This window comes from Vitis riparia, chromosome 3 (assembly GCF_004353265.1).
Source record: "Vitis riparia cultivar Riparia Gloire de Montpellier isolate 1030 chromosome 3, EGFV_Vit.rip_1.0, whole genome shotgun sequence".
Classification (NCBI taxonomy): domain Eukaryota; kingdom Viridiplantae; phylum Streptophyta; class Magnoliopsida; order Vitales; family Vitaceae; genus Vitis; species Vitis riparia.
The window spans coordinates 9,907,415-9,919,534 of NC_048433.1; the positions used below are offsets into that span (position 1 = coordinate 9,907,415).

Sequence of the window (12,120 nt, forward strand, 5' to 3'; positions counted from 1 at the left end):
GCATGGCAGACTGCTCCTTTAGCATTATTTGGACTGTTTAGAAGGAAAGAAATAGTAGTAGGGCATTTGACAATGAGGGGCGGTTGATTCAAGGGTTGAAATTCTCCTTTGTTTGTAATCTTTGGGCTTGGTGTAAGTTGTAAATAGTTTTTTTTTATGAATAAAGAGAAATATATTAAGAAAAAAGAGGCACTTCAAGAAAGCACCCCAGCGTATACAGGAGGTATACAAAAGAAGAGGAAAAAACCTTTAACCATGACCTAACCAATCAACAAAATCTACAACGGAGGGGGGACCAGAAACAAAAAACCCCCTGGTCCACGCCCACAGATTACAAAGTAAAGCCGATTTACACCCATGAATTGATTGCTCTTCATTTTCAAACGTCCTACTGTTTCTTTCCTTCCAAACAATCCAAAAAAGACACAAGGGAGCTGAAAGCCACACTTTCTTCCTTTCCTTTCCCACACAAGGCCCTAACCACCCCAATAACGCCTCTTTAATTGAAGAGGGGAGCACCCACGAAACGCCAAAGAGGGAAAAAAGTAAGCCCCATAAACTTCTGGCCAACCCACAATGCAGGAGAATGTTATCAATAGACTCTTCCTCTGTTAGACACAAATAACATCTATTAGCCAAAGAGAACCCTCTTTTCTGAATATGATCCAAGGTTAAGGCCTTCTTCCACGTAACCTCCCAAACAAAAAAACTCACCCTTGGAGGCACCAAAGAGTTCCAAATAACACTTGTAGGAAATTCTTCACGTCTTTCCGGTTCCAACGCCTTATAAAGAGACTTAACTGAAAATCTTCCGTCCTTTGCCTTAGTCCAATTTACTTGATCTTCCACATCACTATAAGCCCTCCTCCCTTGCAACCTTAAAAGAAGGTGCTCCACCTTGTTCACTTCCCAATCATTAATCCGCCTAGAGAACCTAGGAGCCCACACTCCCCCTCCAGAATGGCTCCACACATCCGCCACCCAAGCCTCCTTATCCAAGGATATAGCAAATAAGGAAGGAAAAGAAGTACACAACAGATCATCTCCACACCACTTGTCCTTCCAAAATCTAACCCTCCTACCATTTCCCACAGAATAAACCAAATTGACTCCTAACACATCCCAACCTCTCCTAATCGCTTTCCACAAACCAACCCCATAACTTCCTCTCACAACACAAGACCTCCAACCACCCTCTTCTTCTCCATACTTTGTACTTATAACTTGCCTCCATAAAGCTTCCCTTTCCACCGCAAAACGCGAACTCCACTCACATAGGAGAGCCTTATTTAGCAACGCCAAGTTCCTCACACCCAAACCACCCTTTTGTTTATCTGAGCAAATAATAGACCATTCCACTAAATGAGGCTTCCTTTCCAGGTCCCCACCACCCCAAAGAAAGTCCCTTTGGATCCACTCCAATCTCGAACTCACGCTCCTTGGCATCTGAAATAGGGACATACAATAGATAGGCATGTTGGACAGAGTACTCCGGATCAAGGTCATTCTGCCCCCCTTGGAGATATACTGCCTTTTCCAAAGAGAAAGCCTCTTCCTCAACCTTTCCTCAACTCCGTCCCAAGTTGCCACCTCCTTGAAACGAGCCCCCAAAGGAAGACCCAAATAAGAAGAAGGGAGCTTGCTAACCTTGCAACCAAACTCAAAGGCCACCTCCTCTACATTCTCCACTCTTCCCACCGCGATGATCTCGCTTTTGTCCAAGTTCACCTTCAACCCTGACATGGCTTCGAACCACATAAGAAGCCAACTCAAGTAGGACACCTGATCAATGGAAGGCTCACAAAAAACTAAAGTGTCATCCGCGAACAACAAATGAGTGATCTCCACTCCCACACCTCCTCTACCATTGAGCTGCCATCCCGGCAAAAACCCCCCCTCCTTTGCTCTCTTCAACAAGCAACTATTGGCCTCCATGACAATTACGAACAGATAGGGGGATGATCCCCCTATCTCAAACCCCTAGAACTTTGGAAGAATCCTGAGGAAGTTCCATTAATAAGGACAGAGAAACTGACAGTCCTAATATACCACTGAATCCAGCTGATCCACTTGGCTCCAAAACCCATCATTTCCATCAACCAAAGAAGAAACCTCCAATTCACATGATCATATGCCTTCTCAATATCCAGCTTGCACAGGATGCCACCTCCCCCACTTTTCTGCATCGAATGTATCACCTCATTTGCAATCAACGAGGCATCCAGGATTTGTCTTCCCTCCACAAATGCATTTTGGGACTTGGACACTAACTTACCCATCACCTTTTTAAGCCTATTAGCTAACACCTTTGTTAACAACTTATAAAGACTTCCCACCAAGCTTATAGGCCTAAAATCCTTGAGGTCTTCAGCTCCTCCTTTCTTAGGAATTAAAACCATAAAAGAGGCATTAATGCTCTTGACGAACTTGCCCTGATCATGAAAGTCCTTGAAGAACCCCATAACTTCCTCCTTCAGAAAGCTCCAACTGAATTGCCAAAACGCCATTGTGAAACCATCGGGCCCAGGAGCTTTATCCCCATTGAGATCGGAGAGAGCACCAAACACCTCTTCCTTAGAAAAATGAGCCTCTAACAAAGCTGCAGCTTCCCTTTTCAGAACCCCAACCTGCAGCCCATTGCATCTGGGCCTCCACTCATCTGTTTCCGACAACAGAGAGTGGAAAGCCTAAACTACACCCTCCTTGATGTCACGTTCCTTTGATACCCACGCCCCATTTATCTTGATCTTCACCATGGAGTTGACCCTTTTATGAGCATTGGCCATTTTATGAAAATAGTCAGTGTTTTTGTCACCTTCCCTCAGCCATAACTCTCTAGACTTTTGCCTCCATGATATCTCTTCCATTATCACCCACTTCTCATACTCCTCTAAAGCCTGCTTTCTGAGAGTTTGCTCTTCAGCAGTCAACACCCTATCCCCTTCTATTGAATCCCAAAACATCATCTGCTTTAAAGCTGATTCTTTTCTAACATTCACATTACCAAACACTTCTCTATTCCAAATCTTTAAGCAGGCCTTAAGCGCTTTCAGCTTTTCAGACAGGGTGAAACTGAAGGAACCTCTGAATTGGAAGCCCACCCACCAATTCCTAAGCAAATCCTTAAAACCTTCTTCCTTCGGCCATATATTCTCAAACCTGAAGGGGGAAGGCCCCTTCCTCGTTCCTCCACAGTCCAACAAAATTGGGTTAGTGGTCTGAAACAATTCTGGGTAAAAGACTTTGAACTGCCCCACTGAAATAACACTCCCAATCTTCTGAAACTATAAATCTGTCCAACCTTGACTGAATCTGGTTGTTCAACCCACCCCTCCACGTGAACGACCCCCCTGCAAAGGGAGATCCTTTAATTCCAAATCCTCAATGATCTCTAAAAATCTTCTCATTGCTGACGACAGACTTGAAATACTGTTCCTTTCTCCTGAAAATCTAATAACATTAAAATCACCCCCTAAGCACCACGGGTCCTACCACAATCCCCTGATTGTCCCCAACTCCTCCCAGAAATCTTCCATAAACCTCCCAACAGTAGGGCCATACACCCCTGTAAAGACCCAACAGAAGCCATCCTCTACATTTTTAAATCGACAGGAAACTGAAAAATTCCCAATTTCCATTTCAATCAGCTCTAAAACTCTAGTATCCCAAAAAACTAACACCCCCCTGCCATACCCCGAGAATCAAGAGCGCCCCACTCTAAGAATCTGCCCACCCCCAAAGACCAAACCAAACTACACGACATACTTTGGATTTTGGTCTCTTGCAAACAAACCAAATCTGCTTTCTGAGTCTTGATTAGAGATTTTATGAGTCTTCTTCCATCTCTATCATTTGCTCCTCTCACGTTCCAGGAGAGAATTCTTAACTTCATTTACCCTCAGAGACTAAGCCCCCACTCTCTCGAAATAAAGCTCTTCCATGCCCTGAACTTTTAAAATTAATGAAACACTCCAACCTTTTAAGTTCCTTTACAGACTTTGAGGATTCAACCTTGACCCTTTTAGCCCTAGACCTTCGGTTCTTCTGGTCTTTCCTCATGATCCATTTCTTGAGCATGGTTAAAATTTCCTCTTCACAACTCGTGGTTGGCATGCCTAGAAAATCACTAAACTGAGCAAGGCAAGAGGACTTCGATTCCCCATCTGACTCCGCTCCACCCACAGGCTGTCTCAAAGGGTTGCTTTTCATCGAGGCTCGTCTCGCCGACCAAAACTAGCGCCATTTCCTCCCCGGAAGAGGCCGCCTTAACACTTATGTCAGCCAAAACCATGTTCAGGGGGCTAATGTCCCCACCCACTCCAACCATCTCCATCGCCGATCCATAGCCGCTTCTTCGAAACCCATTCGTTGCTCTTTTCCGACAAGAAATAGAAGAAGAAGAGAAGCCCCACACCCCCCGAGACACCAAAGGAGAGGGAAAAGAGGAATACCTTGTCGCTTCAACCTGGAGAGCTTCATTGGTGCCTGAGATCCAAGCCGATGACGGCTTGAACCACTCCAACGGGACAGTCGCTGTTGCGCGATCGTCCCCTGCGAGGAGCCCTAACGGACCATCCACCCCCATTCTACCCCCCACCCTTAAGAGAGAAGGGCCACTCAAATGGGCCCAACCCACACCTCCCCTAACTTCAACCGTGGGCCCAATTCCCCTCTTGTCTTTTTGCCATTCAACTGGGCTTTCCCCCACCGGCCCACTTGACCCCTTTGAGTCCCCTGCAATCTCCGAATAGGCCCTCCTGCCACAACCTCCAAAAACATCCCCGCCTGCTATTGTTTTTTGAAAACAGCAGTCCAATCCTTCACCTAAACAACCACTCTTCCTTCTAGAGCTTGACATGTCTTCCCTACCAATCTGCACCTGGAAAAGGTCTTTCTCCGCTCCCATGCTCGCGCGTGGACCACCACCGTTGTCACTTTTAACCTTCGACTCTAGCGACCCTTCACTGCAACTTCTCGGGACAACCTTGGAAAATTTCGGGAGGACTTCCCACCACAACTGGATGGAGTAGTACATAGACCCGACCACTAGCTGCAAGGAAACGGGTAGACTTCTCCCATTCAACCTCACTAGGATCCTAGCCCATTGCATTTGAACCAAATTCACCAACCTTCATCCACTGCTACGAAGGCCCCGCAACAGTCCCCGATTTTCATGAAGACTTCATGGCTCCACAAATGCAAGGGGAGACCTAACACTCTCACCCACGTCTCCTTGTAAGCCTCCTCCTTTACCAAACACCCCGTCTCGTGTTGCCATCTTTCCAAACTGAGAAGTCTCTCCCTGAACCTCCTAGGTCCTCTCACCAATACCCTTTCTGCCTCCAAAACATCCTCAAACTCAAACAAGATTAAAGACCCCCCAAAAATATGCACCTGCAAGCCAAACCTCAGTTGCCAAGTACTCCTAGCCCACATTTCCAACGCCTGAACCTTTGAAACTAAGAAAGATCCCTCCCCAAACTTCCCAACCAAACACCTCCTAAGCTTTTCTTCTCTGCCTTGCACAACTCCTTCTCTAATCTGCAGCCAAATAGTCTCCTCCGCCAAACATTCATTCTTTTTTACTACACTCGCATACGACATTCTCCCACTTCTATTCTTCCCATTTTCAGCCTTTCGACTGCCCCCAAACTTAGCCTATGGATCCACCTTTTCCTTAGAAAAAGGAACAATCCCGAGCGACCTTAATTTCTCAGCCAATATGAACCAACCCCTGTGTTTTCCTTCTCTTCCGGGAAAACCAGAGAGAAACTCTTTGTTTCTGCCGTGACCACCTTGCAGAATAAGAACCTTCCAGCCCAATTCTCCCGACATTCCAGCCTAAAAAACCTTCCTTTCTCCTTCCACCCTTTACTCCACCTCGGCAACTCAACATCTCTGCAACAAGCTTCCACTCCTACCAGAAGGCAGCTTAGATTGAGCTCCCCAAATCTGACCCATTTGGAGTAACCCCTTCCACGCTCCACTATGACCCCTCTCAGTCTCCCACCAAGCCCCTCAATAGAGATATCAAAGGACTTGGACTTCACTGCAAACCACCGTTTTCCTTCTTCTTCCCTCATGGCTCTATCTACTATCACAGTATAAGTTGTAAATAGTTCTTAGTCCTCTTTCCTTTGTCGACTTTGTGGAGTGGTTGGGTTCAGGCTAAGGGGTGTCCCTCTTTGTTTTTGTGTTGCTTTGAGGTGTTTCTTTGTATATGTCCCATGTGCTTTGGAACGCTTTTTTTGGCGTTACTTTTTCTAAAATGATTTTGATTACCTATCCAAAAAAAAAAAAAAAAAAAATTAGATACAAAATGAACAACTCGATTCTTTAGTCACCTAACATTTGAATAGCTTGAGCAAGTGTACCATATGTTCGAAATTTGATATGAATGGAGTGCATGACATAGGATGTTGATCTAAGAACCTGTTTTCTTTTTTTCTTTTTTTCTTTTTTTAATTGAAAGTAAATGAAAATATATTAAAGAAAAAAAGGTTGATCTGAGAACCTGTTAGGTACTTTCTGTTTGAATTTGACAAAATTAATTGATTTGGAAGGTTAATGAAAGTGTTACATGCCTATAACTTAGACATACCTGTAGGTTGAAAGGGTTATATGTGGGGTGGAGTTGAGGTTAGCAGGCTCTCCCATTTGACTAAGTGGCATTTGTGTCGGGGCATAGGGGCTGTACTTTTGTTAATTGGTGTTGCTTATGCAAAAGGATGAGGATGAGGATTTCGTGAACTATATCCTTCTACATTGTATGGTAGACCAGCCTCTTCAGTCTCTAGTTTTTTCCTTGTCTTGTGTTTCTTGTGTTCTGCCTTGATCGAATAAAGAGCTCTCTATGGTTTTGGAGAGGAATTTCTGTGGGAAAGAAAAGAAGTAATGTTATTATGTCTGTGTGTGTGTACACAGACATATAAAGAGGGAGCCTTTGGATATCTGCTCCACTTTGTGTTCTTGGTGTATTTGGAAGAAAGAACATGTGAACCTTTTTTATGCAGAGCTCCCTGTGCTGAAACTCAGTGATGTGTTCCTTAAAGCTTGGTATTTCTGCTCTTCAGACACCCTTGGGGAAGGAAGGGTGTCTTTCATGGATTTCCTGAATTAAGTGCTGTGGGTCAGGTGCCGATGGTGATACTGTTTTCTGCATGCATATTCTTTTTGTGTTCCATCTAGTTATTTTTCAGTCCATCTCAGGTGGCTCTTTATGTCTTCTTCTCCAGTAGGGTTCAGCCCTTAGGCTCAGGCTCTTCAATATTTCAAAAGCGGGAAAAAAAAGGAAAAAGGCCCCTGCTTTGACAGGGGCTTGAGCAGGGAATGAAATAATTTTTCTCACATTTTCCTTTTTCTCATTTTAGCATGAACTTAATTCAATTACTAGAAGTAAACTTTGTTTCCTTCCTACTTTTCAGTCATATGGTAAAAGCATTGGATGTGGAATACATACACTTCAACATTATAATCTCAACAAATTCACATGTACATCAATAGTTCATTAATTTTTGTATGTCAACTCTTTTTAAAGGTTGGTTCAATCAGTTAAATGTCTAATTGGCCTTTGACATCTCTACTATTAAATAGCTCCTATGCTTGCCTTTTCTGCTGTTTGACCAGCACCCTTTGCTCAGACTTATGATTGCTTCACCACCCTTTGCTTAGACTTATGATTGCTTCACCACATAGCCCATTGCTAGACAGAGCTTTACATTTACTATGGAAGCCACATTCCAAACTAAGGATCTTTTCATGGAGATGTCTACATTTTAAAGTCATTGCTAGGTGGAGTAAAATGCTTCATCATCTTAGAGTATCTTCATTGCTGATGTCAGGCCTATAGGAGCTGTTACTTACATGCAACGGAATAATCTAAAAATGTGCTTGAGGAGCACTGATAGTGCTACTGATACGTCTGAAGTTGCGAAGGTGTGCATCAATATGAAGCAATCATGGTTCTTCTTATTTATTTATTTTTTGTTTAATGTTGGATATCTGGGATTGATTGTAAGCAAGTTTTCTTTGCACATAAATGTGAAGGCATATGGTGGAGGTGGTTCCCCAAGTTCTAGCTCCTTTATAATAAGGATGGATGAGTATAACCAATGGCTTTCAGTGAATTCATCTTGATGTTGAGGTATGAAACACCATCTTCTATAAGATGAAACATCAGGCTTTCCCCAATAATCAGTAGTTGGACTTCATTCTATATTAGCAAATTATCTTTCTCAAGTATTACTCTTGATAAGATTGCATATTTAGGCTATTATTAGTATCTCTTTCACGCAGTCAAATTTATCGTTGGATCCTGTACTTGCCCACTTTCCCATCTCAAATATTCTTTATGTGCAAAAATACGGTGCTTATATGTTTCTTTCTTGATCACTGACATTATTGATGGCCTTGTGGTCCAACTGTATCCTTGAGACATCTTGTTTAGGGAGGTTGTTGGATAAAATTGAGCCAGGCTGATTAGTCCTAGTCAATAGGATGGCACTCTAGTGATAGTTGTAGAAAGGGTGACGTATCTTCTTGTAGTGTCTCTGGTAAGAAATAAATTGGAAAATTTGGAACATTGTGCTCCATTTTGCTTTGCAAATATCACTGTGTCTGTAAAATTCTTCTTTGAGGTTTTTTTTGGTGCATCATATGTGATGATCACATGCCCCCCTGAAGTTTAGGGATTTTTCATTAAGGCTGGGGAGCCAAAGGTTTTCTTTTTATAATATACTTGTGTATGTTTTCCTCTTTTGGAGGAACTTTGTCCTTTGTTATCTGTGTCTCTTTTATCTAATAGATTCTGATATACGTATGTATATGCGTATGCATGTATATGTATGCATATACCTATGTGTACAGCATGTATACAACCACATAAGTATATATGTTTGTATGTATTTATGTATGCATCAAGTTAATTATGAGTCAAATATATGTTTTAATATAGAAGCCAAATATATTTTAAATAATAGAAATACACTACATACAATAAAGCAATATCAGTCAAATATATTTACAATTATAAAAACATTATATAGCAGGGGAAATAACTATAGTTAAAGCAAGCTTGTTACATAATGTATTTTTTAAGTTTTACTTAATAAAAGATACATTACATAACAAGCAAGCATTTAGGTTAATAGTTGGTGGTGCATCATCCACGCTATGGACCTCTCCATTCTTGTCCTCCCACCCGCTCCTTGTCATAGTTTTCTGCAGAAAAATGTCTTGACAGCTAGGTAGTGCCAATTTAAGATGTCTATCCAAGGATTGAAGCGACTCCAGCCCCTATTTTGGTTATAATCAGGTCATTTAGAGCCTGAACCCCTGTTAGGAAAGGGTGATGAGGGGAGAGGGGGTTGGATTTCACTTTCAGATAGCTTGTAAGGGAATTTAAGTGTTAAAAAGGCTGATAAACTGTTTTAATTACCCAGCAGACAAGGTTAATAACGTTTCCTCAACAGTGCAACCTTACAGTAGTTTTTTTCCTAACTATATGAATAAATTGTCAGAGGAATGATCCTTGATTACTGGTTTTGAACTGATTGTTTGCATGGGAATGTGAATTGCTCATAGGCTGTTGGGGTTAGACTTAATCAGGCATCTTGAGATTTGAAAACCTGGTCAGTGAGGTGCATATTGAGCCATACAAGCTTAGTAGGCACTCAATGTCATATGGTTGACTTGACATAGTAGGGGGCCTAATTTTAGTTCTGTAGTAAAGTATTTAGAATTCTTAATGTTGTTTTTATTTAGAATTCTTAAAGTTCAAAGAAAGGAACTTTGAACTTTAGTCAGTAAGAGTTTGATGCAGATATTGGCTTATGATGAATGGCAATATCGGAATTGGGTTATTATTCTGGGTGCATGCTTTAAAATTTTATCCATGAATGACCAAATACGGTTTTTCATTCAAATATTCTTCAAAATTTGGGATGAGTAGTTATATTTCTTTATATGCCTTCATATTTCCTTATGTTGCTTCAATTATAGGTTTCAGAGGATATTGGCTGATATGGCTTGAATCTTGGTGTTGTGGTGTCTTATCAACTACACATTGCATGGGAAAGGCCTACAAGTTCTCTTGGAACCAGTGCTCTAATGGTGTTACCAGACAGGTATAGAATTGATAATTGCTATTCAAATATCGAAGTAAGTTCAAAGGAAAAAGGACTGTCTGATAATGTCTGGAGACTACTGCATTCTTGGTTTAAAATTTTTGTTAACCAAGGATATTAAGATACCAGTCAACATAACTTAGTTGGCTGGTGATTCCTAATTTATAGAAAATTTTGGGAGTTGAAATTACATAAAAAAAACTTCCTGCATAACAGATAACTTTACTATCCATCAGATAAATTTATTGACAGGATCATTAAGATAAAAATGATAAACACCAAAGGATATAACAAAGATAGATAAAAATGTCATCTATATCTTAATACAGGCAAAGCACTCTGCAAGGTAGTTTTTTTTTTTTTTTGATAGACAAAGAGAAAAATAAAATAAAACACGCCAAAATAGGGGGTGCTCCTTACGTACACAGATAGTATACAAAGAAAGCCAAAAATAAAGCAACAAAAAAAAGAAAAAACCTAGAGAGGAAAAAGCTAACCAACAAGCCAATCACCCAAAAAATTCAGAAAAGAGAGATAGTCCAAGTCCAGAAATTGTTGAGACCACTTAAGAAGAGACCGAAAAAAGAGGTTCCTCAAGCAAGTATCTGACATCTCTTCCTCTTGGAACGTTCTTCGGTTTCGTTCTCCCCAAATGCACCAAAAAAGACAAATAGGCGCCAATCTCCAAACTGCTCTACTTTTCTTCCCTAGGCCCTTAATTTTCCATTCTACAAGCAGATTTCTCACTGAAGCCGGGAACATCCACACCACCCCAAAAGAAGAAAGCAACAAAGTTCAAAGCTCCCTTGTCTTACCACAATGAATTAGGATGTGGTCCGCCGATTCCTCATTCTCTTTACAAAGACTGCACCTATTAACCATAGACCAACCCTTCCTCATTAACATATCTACAGTAGAAATTTTATCCCAAACTACTTCCTAAGCAAAAAAAAAATGAGTTCTAAAAGGGGCATACGAACCCCAAACCTCTTTGGTTGGAAATAAGGGGTTATTCTCATCTTTTAAAGACCTATAATAAGATTTAACATTAAACTTTCCCCTCCTCTCAATCTTCCAAACTAAAGAATCCTCCCCTTCTTGAACCTTTACTGTAGAAATATGATCCAAAAAACGAGTCACCTCCTCTAATTCCCAATCTTGGAAGGATCTTCTAAAGTGCACCTCCCAACCCCCACCACCACCTCCTTGTCTCCCCCAAAAATCAGCCACTACAAAAGAATTATAGGTTGCAATTCTGAACAGCAAAGGGAAAAGATCCTTTAACTTAGAATCTCCAACCCAAATGTCCCACCAAAATCTTGCACGTCTACCATTTCCAATATGATTACTAGTTCTAAGAAAGAAGTCCTCCCAACCCTTTCTAATGTCTTTCCAAAGGCCCGTCCCATAAGACTCCCTCACCTCTCTAGTGGTCTAACCCCCTTCCTCCTTTCCAAATTTACCAACAATGACTTTCCTCCAAAAACTCTCCCTCTCTAGAGGAAATCTCCAAAGTCATTTTCCAAGCAAAGCATGATTGAAAACCTTCAAATGCCTTAACCCCAACCCTCCATGCCTCTTATCTTTGCAAATAACCGCCCATCTTACCAAATGGATCTTCCTTTTCTCCTCCAAATCTCCCCACAAAAACTCCCTTTGAATTTTCTCCAATCTAAGTCTCACTTTCCTTGGGATTACAAAAAGCCACAAAAAATAGATGGGGAGATTTGAGAGAGTGCTCTTAATGAGGGTAAGACAACCTCCCTTAGAAAGATATTGTTTTTTCCACGTAGCCAATTTTCTCTTGAATCTTTCCTTTACAACATCCCAAGCTCTACATGAATTATGAGGGGCTCCAAGAGGTAAACCTAGATAAGTAGTAGGGAGATTCCTTACTTTACACCCAAGAACCGCAGTTGCTCTGTCCACATCCTCCACGCCCCCAACTGGAATAATTTCACTTTTCTGTATGTTTATTTTTAGGCCTGATACCACT

At 41.5% G+C, this 12,120-nt stretch overlaps 1 protein-coding gene across 6 annotated transcripts in view; it reads left to right on the forward strand.

The window, feature by feature from the left end:
- The window catches only part of LOC117911318, a 63,573-nt gene that overhangs the window by 10,944 nt on the left and 40,509 nt on the right, over positions 1-12,120 (forward strand). For 4 of the 6 annotated variants that reach the window (XR_004650859.1, XR_004650858.1, XR_004650857.1 and 1 more), the window contains 3 exons: positions 7,842-7,935; positions 8,047-8,143; positions 10,000-10,124. Coding sequence is in view for 1 of the 6 variants with exons in the window: in XM_034825639.1 (XP_034681530.1) it covers positions 7,842-7,935; positions 8,047-8,136 (184 nt within the window). In the remaining 5 variants the exon portion in view is untranslated. The remainder of the gene's footprint in view (positions 1-7,841; positions 7,936-8,046; positions 8,144-9,999; positions 10,125-12,120) is intronic. The other 2 variants (XM_034825639.1, XR_004650861.1) reach the window with 2 other exon arrangements.